The sequence below is a fragment of the Streptopelia decaocto genome, assembly GCF_964273445.1.
Source record: "Streptopelia decaocto genome assembly, chromosome: 4".
Lineage (NCBI taxonomy): Eukaryota > Metazoa > Chordata > Aves > Columbiformes > Columbidae > Streptopelia > Streptopelia decaocto.
Genome location: NC_138658.1, coordinates 66,526,931 through 66,542,725, shown reverse-complemented (window position 1 = coordinate 66,542,725; position 15,795 = coordinate 66,526,931). Strand labels below are relative to the sequence as shown.

The 15,795-nt window shown below is 40.6% G+C and overlaps 1 protein-coding gene across 3 annotated transcripts in view; it reads left to right on the top strand.

Moving 5' to 3' along the window:
* The window catches only part of AFAP1 (actin filament associated protein 1), a 119,858-nt gene that overhangs the window by 59,721 nt on the left and 44,342 nt on the right, over positions 1–15,795 (top strand). For all 3 annotated transcript variants that reach the window (XM_082051275.1, XM_082051274.1, XM_082051276.1), the window contains 2 exons: positions 1,322–1,419; positions 15,584–15,692. In XM_082051275.1, coding sequence (XP_081907401.1) covers positions 1,322–1,419; positions 15,584–15,692 — 207 coding nt within the window. The remainder of the gene's footprint in view (positions 1–1,321; positions 1,420–15,583; positions 15,693–15,795) is intronic.

Below are 15,795 nucleotides of genomic sequence, written 5' to 3'. Positions count from 1 at the left end.
TTATTTTATCAGTGTTGTTTTTCCATCCATGAATTCACAGCCAGTGGGACTGGGTTATTATGACAAGAAACATTTCATCATTGATTACATTTTTAAGAATTATATGATCCTCACCAAAAGACATGCATTTGACTATGTAAATATATATTTTAAAAACTAAACTAAACATGAGGAGCTAAATTCAGTTTAGGGGTAAGCAGGGTACAGTCCATTGACTGAATTTTTGCCAGAACATAAAGGAGATGCACCCTCATCTCCCTTTTGATATTTAGCAAAATAAACAATATCATGTTCTTATGAAGCGAGTTCAACTGGGATTTAAACTGTTGTGTCAAAAACTCAGAATGAGTGGGTTCACTCCTGTTTTCCTTTGGTAGGAAGAAGCAATACAAAGGACTGTGAAAGCAGCTTTCGCATTTGGCTCCTTTTCCCTTTTCAAATTCGCCTGGAAAACTGTGGGATTAATAAAAAAAAAAATGAGAGGGAGAAGGAAATGGTGGGAAAACATGCTTAGTGTGTGGTTCTGCTAATGGTGAGTTGGTTAGGGCAATGTGCCCTCAGCAGCAAAGTGCTCCAGGTTGCAGTGTTGTAGCATCCTGCATCTCCCAGGACTTGTGCAGACTCGCACCACAGCTCGGTGATCAGAGGCAGTGGGGACAGCAGGGATCTCAGGGACCACGGGCACTGTGGGCTTGGCCAAATAGCTGTCATTATCGCTACCAGGAAGGGAGGGAGGCAGGGCCTCTTCTTCTCCCCTCTTCCCAACTCTTCTGGCATGAAAGGTGGTTTTGAACTCCTTTATGCAGGATGGTCGTGCCCATCCAAAATGTTCCATGGGAACAAGTGTTGCTCATCTCCACTGGTAAAAGGCAGCCAGCCATGGGATGACCATGTTTTGTTCACTGTATGGTGCCATTGAGATGTTCACAAGTGTAGTGTCTTCCCCCATAAATGGTTTTATCTGTATGGCAGATGTCTGACAGCATATTTGAATTGTAGCTGCTTAAGCCTTCAAGTTCCAGATGGATAGGCAGTTCAGAATGATTTCCTGTAAATTTTTTCTGTCTGGTATTTGTTGATCCAAATAGCATATATGTCTTTATCATATAGAGTAAGTATGTGTTTGTTCTGCTTGATTAAATTCCTGAATTCCCAGCATTCTTCCAGTCCTGCCTCAGTAACCACACTTGGGAGGCAGGCTGTGAGCACCACTTTGTGCCAGGTTTCAGTGTGTGACAGTCAGACATGGTATCCACGTGTGGAAAAAATGTCACATTTGTGTCCACCAAAGTGTTAAGTGATGTCTGTTGCTCTTCAACAGGTTTTGAAATAAAAGAACATGTACAGAAGCAAGAAGTTGCCAACAGTTTGCCAGCACCTCCTCAAATGCCTCTGCCAGAAATACCTCAGCAGTGGCTGGTGAGTGTTAATTTAAATATATAAATATATAGAAGATAGAGTATGTTTGTGAGAAGCATAAACAGAAATGGTTACAAGGGACAGGAGCCTGCAGGTCCAAGAAAATTATTATTCCTCTCACCTCTGGTCAGGTTGAGGGAACTGGGTTTAATTTGCAGAAGACAAGGCAAAAAATTCCTTATGAAATAAACCCGGGATCAGGTCACCTGTAAAGGCTGTGGAATTGCAATTGCTGATAATTTCCAAAATTCAAATGCTAAAAGTCTGCACAACTTAATCTTAACTTCAAAGGTTGACCTGCCATGTATTGGAGGTTAGCCTGGTCAAGCCCACAGGTCCCAGCCAATTTCTTATGATTTTGAGGATCAGCTTCTCCTGGAGCAAGCCTTATGAGAAGGCTTCCCCTTGGTAGCTGAAAAAAGAAGGTGCAGAGTTTTAAAATGAAGGAAGAATACTTCTTTTTTTTAAAAAAAAGCCTTTAGTGCCGTTTTGTGTGGAGTCTCTGGGTAGGAAATTCCCTGTAGAACAAGTAGAAGTGTGTGTTCTCAGAGATGTTTATAGCAAAGATACTAACTGAGATCTGTAATTCAGTTCCTCCAGTTGGCAGCAGCTGTCTTGTTACAGAATAAGATATAAACAAATTTTAATGCTCCTCTGTTTTTACAGTAGATTTGAAGAAAACATTTTCGGTATTTTTTTTTTTTTTAGAGAAGCGTAGGCCAATCCTTGTTTAACCTGTTGAAAGGTGAACACTGCCTTTTCCCTAATATTGATAAGTTTTCCATCTTTCTATTCATTTGTGGAAAATTTTGTACATAGTGATAAGGGCAGTCCGTGAGGACACATCTTCATTGGCTGAAGCAGGAAGTACAGATGGATGTTACAGGGGCAGAGCAACTGGATGACTAATGTTCTGCTTCATTTTACTGTGTTACTCTGTTATCGCATTTAGGCGAAGTTATAAGATATTTATAAGGCAGTAGCACCTTATGAATGTAATAACTAATTTGTCAGATCAAACTCTTGACTAGCCTTTCATCATAAACTTTATTTGATGGTGAAGAATGTTACATACTGCAGAACAAAGTAAAAACACCCAGCAAACTTCTGTTACATAGAACACCTTAAACATAGTTTCTCCCTGAGTGCTACCAGCTTTTGATTAGTGACCTGAACAAGGTTTTTTTAATTTTTATTTTAATTCATAAAATCATAGAATCATGGAATGGGTTGGGTTGGGGTCTAGTTTCAACTCCACTGCTGTGGGCAGGGACACCTTCCGCTAGTCCAGGTGCTCAAAGCACCATTCAACCTGCCCTTGAACACTTCCAGGGATGAGACATCCACAGCTTCTCTGGGCAGCCTGTTCCAGTGCCTCACCACCCTCATGGGGAAGAATTTCTTCATTATATCTAATCTAAATCTACCTTCTTTCAGTTTAAAGCCATTAGCCCTTGTTCTATCACTGCATGCCCTTGTAAAAAGTCCCTCTCCAGCTTTCTTGTAGGTCCCCTTTAGGTACTGAAAGGCTGCAGCAAGGTTTCCCCAGAGCCTTCTCTTTTCCTGGCTGAACAACCCCCACTCAACTAAAAGTGATGCTGTAAAATAATTATGCATAGATTTGAATGACTGCAAAATCCATCCTATTAATATGCAATGAAACCTAGAGAATCCATTTCATGGTTAACAGTGCTTGAAAATGATTATTTTTCTTTAATTCAAGATGCATATAGCATAAATTATAAGGGAAGGGGTTGATGAGAGGCAGGAAATTTATGCAAAATGCACATGCCTTTGAAATGTAGACTTCAGGTGTTAGCTTCGTAAACTCAAGCCAACTGAGATCCTCATTCTCTCATATTTATGGAGGTTGAGTTTAATAAATTTGCTCTGAAGACTGAAGTTGTTTTTCTAAAGACAACTGACCTACTTTTCTTCATTTCCTTTCTCATACACTAATGTGTAAATTCCCTTAAAGTTGGTACAGCTGCAGCAAGTGAAACAGTGTGAAGTATGAATTAGGTCCAGGAGGTCAAAACTGGTTTTTGCAGTAGTTCAGTTTGGACTTTGGAGTAACAAAAATATTTGTCTGAGATACAGTGGGAATTACTGTGGAAGTTGACACAGAGCTGGCTGGTCTGGAGTGCGGTCTTCCTAGGCTGAGCCTGGCAAAGTGGAGGCTGAACATGGCCTTCCCCTCTGACCTGCCTGTAACACTGTGGACGCTTTCACCTCGGTGAAGTCACCGAGTTGGTTTTTCCATAATGGTGGAAGCCGATTTTTGCCAATTTTTCTGCAATTTTGTTCCTGCTGTCAGGCAAGGGTGGTTTTCACCTCACTTTCTGGTGTCGGTGCCACTTTGAGATCAGCCAGGAAATGTCCCAGGCCTCTTGTCCTGCATTATCCAAATACTGGTTATGAGTTTTGCTATTTTAAGATGGTAGCACATCATAATTTGCGAAAAAGATGACAGACTACTGTCGTCCTGCAAAAGACCAGGTGGAGTCAGAAGGGAAGGACAAAATCATCAGCTTTTTGACCTTTGGACACTGTGAAAATCTCAGACCCCAGTCTGACTGTTTGAAACTCTCCAGAAGTCGTGTTAACTAATGGAAATGACCGTTAGCTGTTTTCTGGAAACCCTTCTGTATTAGATGCCTCTTTGTTAGCCTCTCATTATTATTAGATGTGATGGAGACTGTTGTGTTATCTTTCTTTTTACACCAGGCTGGACATTAGTGAGAGTGTCTGAGATCTAATTTTTGACATTAGTGAGAGTGTCTGAGATCTAATTTTCCCTTCCATTAATGTTCCTGCATGGTGATTTTCAACTACCATAAATCAAAGGACTTCTAAAAATTTGTAGCTGATGATGCCAGTCTCTGTAGAAACTGTACATAATTACATTGGTCTGTGAAACAAATACTGTGCTGCCTTTCCTAGCTGCTTTTCAGAGACTGTGCTTTCATAGTCGAGTGGAAGTAGTCCCCTGGGCCCACCCAGAGCCCAGGAAATTCTGTTTCAGGTTGCCCTTCTTCACATGGCTAGTCGGAAATCAGGTTGTATGTCTCCTCTTTTTCTCAGATATTCAGGACAGAAACTTTTTCCACTTGATGAATAACATCTAGTGGTGGTCTCAGCATCCAGTGGAAACACAATGTGCTGCTGGAACACAGCAATTTACTGGAAGTGGGAATCAGTAACTTTAAATAAACTATGCACTATTTTAAAATCGATGTTTTTAGCACATCAGTTATTGAGCATGATGGAAATTAAAGTTTCATTTACACCACTGTTTCTTTTTGTGGCACTCAAGGGATTCTGCGTTCAAAAATGTTTAGTCTGAATTGATGTTTAAGCTTTTACCTATGTAAAGATGTGTGGGTGGGAAGGAATTCAATACTCCTTAAAGTAGTGCCAGAAGCCAGAATTATGTGTGGGCAGGTGCGGTGCAAGGTTTCCTTTGTAAATCTGTAAATAGACCTGCATATTTATTCAGGCCAAATCCTGTGTCAGTTTTGTTATTCATCAGCCCATGAGCAAAGAGTATAAAATTCATTTTATTTAGAGACATGCTGTTAACAGTATAAATGAAGTCTCCAGTTATTAAAACACATTAAATCCCAGAGAGTTTTCCTGGACTCGATGGGCTTTGGATCAGGTCTTAAAATCAAGGGGCAAAATTGGACCTTGCATATACTTGGGTGAAGTGAATACCTAATCACACAATCTCCTAGTAATTTTCTTTTTTCTGTATACATTACTTTGCCTGCCCCTGGTCTAGCAGACTTTCTGTCAAGCTTAGAAAGCACAAATCCTCTCTCTGCCCTGTGCACACAGCTTCTTCAGATGGACAGTGAAGTAAAAGCTACAGACGAAGGATATGAGCTTAAGGGCAACTCGAAGTTCTGCTGCAGAACTGAAATACCACTTACCTGGATGCATTAATATATGCTTTCTGGGATGCATACAATGCCAGCAGCTATGGGAGCTTTGCCTCGGTCAGCAGCAGAGGAGCAGATCACTGTGTTTGAAATAGTGTTATTGGTTTTCCCCTCTTGAATGAGCTTACTGCAAGGGCTCCTGTATTTTAGACTTCTTTCTCTATCTCTACATTAGCAGCTACTTTTCATAGAATTGTAGCATAGTTTAGGTAGGAAAGGACTTTCAAAGGTCATCTAGTCCAAACCCCCTGCAATGAGCAGCGACATCTTTAACCAGATCATGTTGCTCAGAGCCCCGTCCAGCCTGGCCTGGGATGTTTCCAGGGATGGGGCATCCACCACCTCTCTGTGCAACCTGTTCCAGTATTTTACCACCCTCACTGTAAAAAAAATGTCTCCCTCATGTCAAACCTGAATCTCCCCTCTTTTGGTTGAAAACCATTGCCACTTGTCCTGTCATAACACCCCCTTCTAAAAAGTCTGTCCCCATCCTTCCTATCGGCTCCTTTTAAGTACCGAAAGGCCGCAATAAGGTCTCCCCAGAGCCTTCTCTTCTCCAGGCTGAACAACATCAACTCTCTCAGCCTGTGCTCATAGGAGAGGTGTTCCAGCCCTCTGATCATCTTGGTGGCCTCCTCTGGCCCCTCTCCAACAGGTCCATGTCTTTCATGTACTTTTATGATATTCCCCTGTGCTTGACAGGCACAGTGCTAGATGATGGGCTTGGACAAATAACAGAGCCAATGCTCTCTGCATATTTTAAAGTGCTGCTGGTGGTTTAGCAGCTGGGATCCCATCATTGCACTATCACCAAGTTGCCTTGAAGTGCATTTTCCGCTGAGGCAGTCGGATACTATCCGGTGTGTCCTGCTGTTCAGATCTGCCTGAGGATTACTGGCATAAATTATCCACAGCATGATAGTGACAGAATACTTCTAGCCTCCAAACATTTGGTTGTCATATCACATCTGACAGTTGGTGATTTCAGTGCACTATACAGTCCAACAAAATCAAATACAAACAGCATACTTAGCTTTTTTGCATGATTTTCACAGTAAAATTGAGTATAAGTTTTATTTTTCTTGGAATATTGACAGTTTAATAATTATTTAACCACAATAAGTGTCCAGCAAGATGCCAGAACCCCTGTAGATATAAATCAAAAGGATAGGTCATCTTCCTCCAACCCTTTTCTTGCAATGTGCACACTCACTCTGTAGGAGTGTTTCATATAAATGTGTTTCCTATTGTGGAGAAGCAATGTGACAGCCTCCCTTTATCTGACTGCCTGTCAGGTATACTCTCAGATATTCATTAAAAATTGCTGAAAGGAGGTGGTGTCCTTGGAGAAGAAAAAAAATTATCCTGATATCAGAAGGATTTTTAAGGTGATACATCACCAATTACATTAATCATTTTTTGAACAACAATCAAAGATGTGTCAGTCTTAAGGAGTCCTATAAAATGTGCAGTTAGTTCAGTGACATACAAAAGCAAGGAGTTCATGTCCTAGGTGGATGGCTGTGAATCTTTATTTTTTCTTGCTTTTTCTTCTAACACTGAAAAGTAGTTGTTATTCTCTGTTATTCTTAAAACATAATCTTAAGCTAGTATTAGCTTTGGAGTTTTTCTCCTTGCAGAACATTTTTTAAAGCCACAAGAATAAACTCAACAAAAATTCAGTTGTTTCACTCAGAGCTGTCTAATAACTTCACTTTGAACAGATCTCAAAAAGTTCTTCCATAATGAAGGATAAATAAAATAAAAGAAGCCTTTTTGATTATTCAGTGCAGTCACTCTTCCTGCAAATAATTATAAAATATTAACCCTTTCAAAAACTTACCAAAATCTATTTACTACAACTGAAGTTTCTTTAACTCACTATTTCAGTTTTAAAGGCCGTGCCAGCATCCCAGTGTTCATTGCCAGCATTTCTCCTTGTGTTTAAGTAGCTTTTTGTCCTCACCTCAGTACCTATGCCTCAGGTATCCTTTGAAATAACAAACACATTCCTCTCAGGTTTCATTTCACTCCATGGCGTATAAGAAAGGCCCTGTTAGTCTCATTTTGAACTATAGTTCAGTTCTGTTGAACTAGTTCCTGTATCAGCGTTTCTCCTGTGCAACTGCTCTAAGTTCATGTTCTAATTTGATTATGGGTGACCAGAACAGCAGTCTTCTGTGGAATGCTTTTGGTCGTCATATGTGGTTGCATAAGAAATAAGGATAAATAAATGTTTGCAGCCTTTTTTTTTTGTGTTGGTCATGTAGTTGCCCTTCCCATTTCCCCTTGTTGGGGTTAGTGCCTTATTGTTGATGATTTATTTCACATTTGCAAATGGTGTCACAGAAAAGTTTTAGTTAAACTAATTTCCTTCTCAGTTCACTCATAACATACCTTCAGAACAATGCATTTCACCGTATTTCAAAGCTTTCTTCATGGCTAAGCTGCTAGAATGAGCTGTACTGCCTGTACCTGGAATTTGCACTTGAACTGGATGAGAGAAGGTCAGGTTTAGAGTAGGATTGAACTGCTTTACCAGATTGATTCTATAATCTGGTCTCAGGTTTTTGGTTTCTTGTTTCTGTGCTATACCTGCCCATAAAACAGCCTCCCTGTGCAGATAGTTAGGAACCAGACTATTTGCTTTTCTAAACATGCTGATTAATGTGCTATATACAAACAAGCAGGGAAAGAATTAGGCCAGTAAGTACCAAAGTATCCTATTGTTTTTGTTTGAACCGATGCTCAGGCACATAGAGAATATCGTTCCAGTTGAAATGGTGTTGCACACACTTTTCTTACTGTACTACCTCGTCTTGTCTGCACTGTCATGTCGTGTCCCTGGATAAGCTTAATAACTCCTGAAAGAGGAAGGTGATTTTGTCTCTGATGAGGAATACAGACACCTCTTTGAGCACAGCTTCAATAACCACCTCTGACTGAGGGTCTCGTGCTGCTTAAAATTCAGATTCATCTTTCTCATGTAATATTCATTTAAGTATTCCCCAGCATTAATCAAATCTCATCTCTCTTCTTGGTACACCTAGACCCTTGGCTTGATATGAGTCATATATTGTTTTGTCTGAGTAATGTTTTCAACTGGCTGTGTAATAATCCTGTATTATAAAATCTGAATCATAGAAGATTTGGGTTGGGATCTAGTTCCAACTCCCATGCCACAGGCAGGGATACCTTCCACTAGACCAGGTTGCTCAAAGTCCCGTCTAGCCTGCCCTTGAACACTTCCAGGGATGGGGCATCCACAGCTTCTCTGGGCAGCCTGTTCCGGTGCCTCACCACCCTCCTGGTGAAAAATTTCTTCCTTATATCTAATTTAAATCTACCTTCTTTCAGTTTAAAGCAATTAGCCCTTGCTCTATCACTACATGCCCTTGTAAAAATCCATCTCCAGCTTTCCTGTAGGTCTCTTAAGTACTGGAAGGCTGCTATAAGGTTTCCTCTGAGCCTTCTCCAGGCTGAACAACCCCAACTCTCAGCCTGTCTTTAAAGGAGAGAGGCTCCAGCCTTTTCATCATCTTCATCACCTTCCTATGGACTCACTCAAACAGGTCCATATCCTTCCTAAGTTGGGTCCCCTGAGCTAGATGCAGCACTCCACATGGCGTCTCATGAGAGTGGAGCAGAGAGGGAGAATCACCTCCTTGACCTGCTGGTCCAGCTTCTTTTGATGCAGCCCAGGACATGGTTGGCTTTCTGGGCTGCAAGTGCTTGCCAGCTCATGTTGAGTTTCTCAACAACAAACACGCTCAAGGCCTTCTCCTCAGGGCTGCTCTCGATCCATTCTCTGCCCAGCCTGTATTTGTGCTTGGGATTGCCCTGATCCATGTGCAGGACATGGCACTTGGCCTTGTTGAACTTCATGAGGTTCACATGGACCCAACTCTCAAACTTGTCCAGGTCCCCCTGGATGTCACCCCTTCCCTCCAGCGTGTCAACTGCACCACACAGCTTGGTGTTGTCAGCAAACTTGCTGAGGGGTCACTTAGTCCCACTGTCCATGTTATTAAGATGTTAAGCAGCCCTGGTCCCAATACCGACCCTTGAGGAATGCCACTTGTCACTAGTCTCCACTTGAACATCAAGCTGTTGACCGCAACTCTTGGAGTGTGACCATCCAGCCAATTACTCATCTATCAAGTTGCCCATCTGTCAAATCCATGTTTCTCCAATTTAGAGACAAGGATGTCATGTGGGATAGTGTCCTATGCTTTGCATAAGTCCAGGTAGATGAATGTCGGTTGCTCTTCCCATATCTACCAACAGTGTAACTGCATTGTAGAAGGCCACAAAATGTGTCAGGCAAAATTTACCCTTAGTGAAGCAGTGTTGGCTGTCACCAGTCATCTCCTTATTTTTCATGTGCCTTAGCAGAGTTTCTGGGAGGATTTGCTCCATGATCTTACTGGGCACAGAGGTGAGACTGACTGGCCTTCAGTTCCCCAGGTCTTTCTGATACATGATACAGAAATACTATGGTTTTGTTTCTGGCTCATTCTTTTTCACTTTTGAATTATTTCCTTAGATCTTCTGTTAGTTCCATGTATCCTGGAGTTTATTCCACTTCTGTCTTCCATAGAGTTTGGGTGTAACTCCTTCCAGCTATCTGTCCTTTCAGTGGAACATTGTCTGCTCCAGTCTTTTCAGTTTCATTTAATATCTCAAATCTTAATTAAATACAGTGACAAGAACTGAAACTTAAGCTTATGCCTGGGTTCTCCCGCAGGCTGACATTGCCATCAGAGATGCAAGAACCAACTGGGTTCTCCTCTCGGTTGATATACCATGTTGATTTCTTACTGTTTCAGTTTGCTCCTATTCATTACCATCTTTACCTTCCTGTTGCTTAGGTAAAGGGTTTATTGTGTTATGTTAGCAGAACTCAGATGTGCTGTGTTTTGTGAAATGGTAACGCAGTTCCTGGTGAGGTTCCTGTGTAAATGCGCTCCAGACAATCTTCAGATCAAACTGTGGAGCCATAGTACACCCTGATTCATTCTATAAATGTGAGCAAGTCTGTTCAAATCCTTTCCCATCATCAGGCTGTGTTTTCTGAGGATGCAATCTGTTTGCAGTCCGTATACTCTGCATACTAAGCACTCTTCAGATACCTTTAATTAGGCATTCACCCCTGAGTCAACTGACACACTCAGGCTGTGTCAGATGTACCTCCACTCCCTGGAGGACAGCGTGCGAAATGTGTAACTTGTTTTGTTCGTAGTCTTAAACCTGCTCAAGTCGTTGTTCAGGATCACCCGAAGGAAAAGCTTCACTTGTGTTTACACTCATCCTCCACCTTGTAGTCACTTCCACGGGCGTTTCCTCCTTGCCCTCATTTGCTCAGCGCTGCAGTAGGTGGTTGTGGGTTACCAGTTCAGCTCTTTGTTGGCGTGCTGGGGGTTGCTGGTCCTCCCATCATGTCTAACTTCAGCTGCTGATTTCTTAGGCAGTTCCTTTTTATATTTGGTGTGTCTGACTGGTCTACTGTCTTTTGTCAGATGTGCTCAGAAGCTGAAAAAAGAAGTTGTTAGACTTCTTTCACATTGTTTGGTTCCTGGTTTTGCAGCGTCCAGCTGACAAGCTGAGAAATTTATAACTTTGGAATACAGAGCTGAGGTCAAATGAAGAATTCTTCTCAGCTTCTGCTTGTCTGTGCTCAGGCTAATATTTCACTCCTACACAGCTCAATATGATCTTAACATCCCATATAGTCAGCACTTTTGTCCTGAATGAATCCAAGGTCCCCATCCAGATCCTCAGCTGCTGGCAATAAACAGTGATTTCTTTTTAGTGCCTTGGCAATGTTGAGTTTATCAAAAGGCTTTCATACCAAGAGTGTGGCAAGTACTGGTGCCCAATACCCAGTCTTTACAGTGCTATAATGAAGCCTGTTTGCAATGTTCTGTCAGTAGTTCTGCCAGTTGCATTGGTATTCAGTTTGTTGTTTCATTTTCCTTTCTGGACTTCCATTTTTTCATGTGTTGGGAAAGGAATCATAAATGTGTTCCCTCTCCCAGGCTGAGGATGCGGTGGGGTTGTGCAGAGGTCAGGTCTAAGCTTGCTCCACAGCAAATGGCACGTGCATGTGTCAGTGCTTCTTCTTGACAGCCCACATTTGCCTGCTGGCTTCTGAATAGCTTTATTATGCATCACCAGTGTGTGACCACTTTTCCAGTCTCACGTTGCTGCTTTTCAGTGTTGAGGGGTAACGTAGCAGCTGGCTCCACAGTCTGGCTGGATCCGAATTGGTGGTTGATCTAATAGCACACATGTGAGTATGGCCCTTGAATTGCTGGCAGCCTGTGCCTGCAGCACGGGTGTGCTGACAGTCCCTGCCTCTGTTAAAGTCACTGCTTTGCTCTGGAAATCTCCACATCCTAAATCATCGCATAAAAGGAGGTGTTCCTTTCTATTTCCTACAGCGTGTAAGTCTTCATTGTGGTGTAAAGTGATTTTATATCCTTGGGCGCATATACGATGACATTTATTTTCCTCTGTCTGTCACAGCACTTTCCACACTGTATACTTTCATATCATTAGCCGAGATCAGCTAGACTATCCCTAAAAAAAATGTTACTGTCTATCTTGGTAGGTACCCTTGGACAGATAGGGGAAATAAAACACTTTATCTCCTAGGATAAAGAAAGAGATTATTTGTGGCCTGTGGAACACAAAGCAGCAGGTGGAGGGGAAGCCCATAATATGCCATAAAACTAATATTTCCAATAAGTCTGTTTCATAGTGTCCAGTAAAATAATGAGTTTTACTGTCCAGGTAAATTATTTGGAGATATTTCTTTCTTTCTCTCAACAGTCCCTCCTGTAAACTGGAGTGGAGCATCCCACAAACAGTCCAGTATCTTCAGAGGTCTCAATTCAGTAGTGTAATTATCACTCTGTATGCTTCTTGGTTTCAAATAAAATGTCTCTCATATGGTCTCAGACCCAGCACTTGACAAACAGCTTTATCAGTGTTGTTTACTATTACTGGTATTATTCTGGGTAACAATCTTACTCATATTTGTCCCTTTTCCTCTAATAAGGTAAAAATAATGATTTTTTTTTTTTTTTTAACTCAGTTCTTATTGCTGTGATTGAGCAAGGTTATTTGTCTTGAAAGGCAGCATTCTCTAGTTTTTATCCCTGTGGCCTGCTGTAAAAAAATGTAAAAGTAGGAATTCATGCTAATGCCTTCCGTGCAGGTTGCCAGGTCTTTCCTCCTGATACCACTCAAACTACACGTTCTAGGACTTTTTGAGATTTAATCTTTTTATAGAATATGTAAATAGTTTTGTGGGTTTTACGTCGTTTTATTTTTCAGGTAATGAATGCGATGTTATTGAATTGAGAAGAATTTCAGTTCATAATTCATAACTTCATCAAAATTCTTCCACTAAAAACATGCCAAGTTGAAAGAATTAAACAATGCAACTAGCAATAATAAAAAAAAATAAAGCATTGTAAATATTAGTAAGTAATATCAAAATGCTGTAATGTATTTTTTACATTTCTTCATGCTCAAACTCTTACATGTTCCATAACTCCCAAAAGATGTAGCTGTTTATGGTACATATTTGAGTGAAATATTTTTATTTTGAATTTAATCAGTTGGATTTTCTCTCAATATTGAAGCAGTCTTGCTTTAATCAGAAAGTATTTAATGTTGGATGTTTCTGTTTCTCTCTATTTTAAAAGTCTTTTTTATAATTGTTTTCAACTTTGTTATGGCAAGCACTGCAAAATGCATTTCAGAGAGGAGGGCCTGGTTAAGTCAGCAATGGATTCCATCTGTGTTGACGTTGGCTGCACAGCCCAGCCCGCCTCAGCTGTATGGAGTAACTGGTGCTCCAGCAGGGTCGAATTCAGACAAGCACCATTTGTGTTTCATTTCCGTTTTTCTTTCTTTCTGAATAACATTTTGTCTAAAAACACGGATTTTTTCCTCCCCCTGATCTTTATTGGAACCTCTTATTTGTTTCTGGATAAAAGATAGCTTTGAGCCTTGGTGCTGTGTCAAGTCAGAATTGGAATGACCCTCAGGATGGGTATTTCCTGGGTGAATTAGGTTTAATAACTATAAGAATTTCATATATCGTATGTACACCTGATGAGAAAAACAGTTTAAGACTAGACCAAGATATTAATATATCTGTCTTATGAAAGGGGTGGTATGAATCTACACTGCCCTAGGAAAAACCTTGACCCCAACTCACTTGCTCAAGGCTCTACTCACTTGGATGAAGAGAGAAAATACAAACTCTTTGGAGGCAGCTCTCCCTATTGTATCTAGCAGTTCAGGCCATGTAGAGCTGATGTGTGCAGGTGTGTAGGGCAAAATACATAACGTGCTGTTGATTTTCCAATATTAATAACATGCAGTATTTTTTAATGTCCCTTACGCCTATCGTGTGGCAGCAACTAACCTGGGAAAGACTAATTTATTTTGTGATGATGTGCATATTTGCAGTTTGGGATTTTTACAGCAGAATCACAGGGATGTTATGCTAAAAGTCATATTTATTCATTATTTTTTTTCTTTGACAGATAATTTCTCAACAAAACTGGTCTGTGAGGCAAACTCATTTGGTTCACGTTGTAGATACCAGTAATTGCCATTTCTTATCTGTAATTGAGTGTGACATACGAAGTTGGCTGTATCATTTGATGTAGGGGTAATATTAGTGTAAATCTCAACTTGGTGGAGAATTTTTGTGCCTGACACGAAGGGAAGTCAGTGCTGGATGAGCTGAAGGGCAGATTTATTCACTAGCTCCTCCCCTGCCTGCACATCAGGAATTCACAAGCTCTTACCTGCAAAGTGGAATAACCTTCTCAAAATAAATTTAAATACAGAGCACAGTAAGGGTGGGACTTGTCTTGCTGATGTTGTTAAGAATTAGGTATCTGGCATAGGTGTGTAATCACTAATGAGAATTGGAGATGTCTGGCTTTCAAACAAGCAAAGATGAATCCAGCCCTGAAAGTGCCCACAGAAGTAATTTCATTACAGCTAATGCCACATGTTATTAAAGCTCAGGTTCCTCCTGCATAACTTTAGGTCTATAGCAGAAGAGGAGTCTGGCACTGTGGCTTCATCTATATTATGTGGAAGAAGGCTCTATGTGTCTACTAGACTGGTCAGCACATTGAATTGCACTCCAGAAGTGTCTGCATTGGACCATGAGCAAAGCCCACCCCGACCAGTTTCTTACTTTCGTATCTCTGTTTGTTCTCCAAGTTTAGACTGGATCAGTCCAATGCAGAAAACACCGTTACATCTCTTTCATTACATGCAAAAAAGGAGAAAGATGTCTTGTAAAAATGTTACTGCAGAAATGAGGCTTTACTTACAAGTTATATTATTGTAATCGTACAATAAACTACTGCTGTTGGAAAAAGTCTTCAGTATTTTCTCCAATATGAAAATATGGAACTAAAACCTGTGGCAAATATGAATGAATTCTATAAAATAAGAGTTGTTTTGGTACTTCCTAAGGAAATAGAACAGTAAAGTCACATGGAAGAAGTCATAGTATACTACATTTACTTTGTTACTATAACAACATACCAGCAGTGGGTCGTTTATAAATTTAAAACAGGTTTATATTTAGAAAAGAAGCATTTTAGAATTTGACCTGGTATTTGAAATATAATTGTTTCTTCATGTTCCAAATTTTTCCTTGGTTGTAGCTCAGTTTTCACTATGTAGCGATAGCATTTTATAAGTTAATATCTATATTTACAATTGAGTTGTCATTGAGGAAACAAATACATCGTGAAAATATGATCTAAATTATCTGTCCTTGATCTCTGCCCAGCCCTGGCTATTTAACTTTTCTAAACTGATCAATCAAACTGTTGTTTGCTGCTGTAATGCAAACTATTTTAGGTGTAATGGTCTTTATTGCTTCAAATCTCAACCCATACTACTTATTGTTTAATTAATTATAACAACATATGGAAATCCTGAGATTTAGGCTTGTTTGGCGTCTAAAAGATGCAACCCTGCAGAACACACATCTAATTCACCGTCCAGAGTCTTGCTTTTAGAGACAGTTAACAGAAGAAATGGTCAGAAAGACAGCCATTGGTTTATAAGGCTGACAACATTAGCACTGATCATGAGCAGATGTTCTGACCGTGTTTATTTTATCACCTCGTTGGTCTGTAATCACTTTTTCTTTTTTTTTCTTCATTTAGCCACCAGATAATGGGCCTCCACCATTACCAACGTCTTCCCTTCCTGAAGGCTATTATGAAGAGGCAGTACCACTTAGTCCTGGGAAGGCTCCCGAGTACATCACTTCCAGTGAGTAATATATATCCAGACCAGTTTCTGAGCAGTTGGTAGTTCCAGTGTCCTACAGCTTTTTTAGTATCTGGCAGCTGCATCTCTGTTAGTGCTGTGGTGA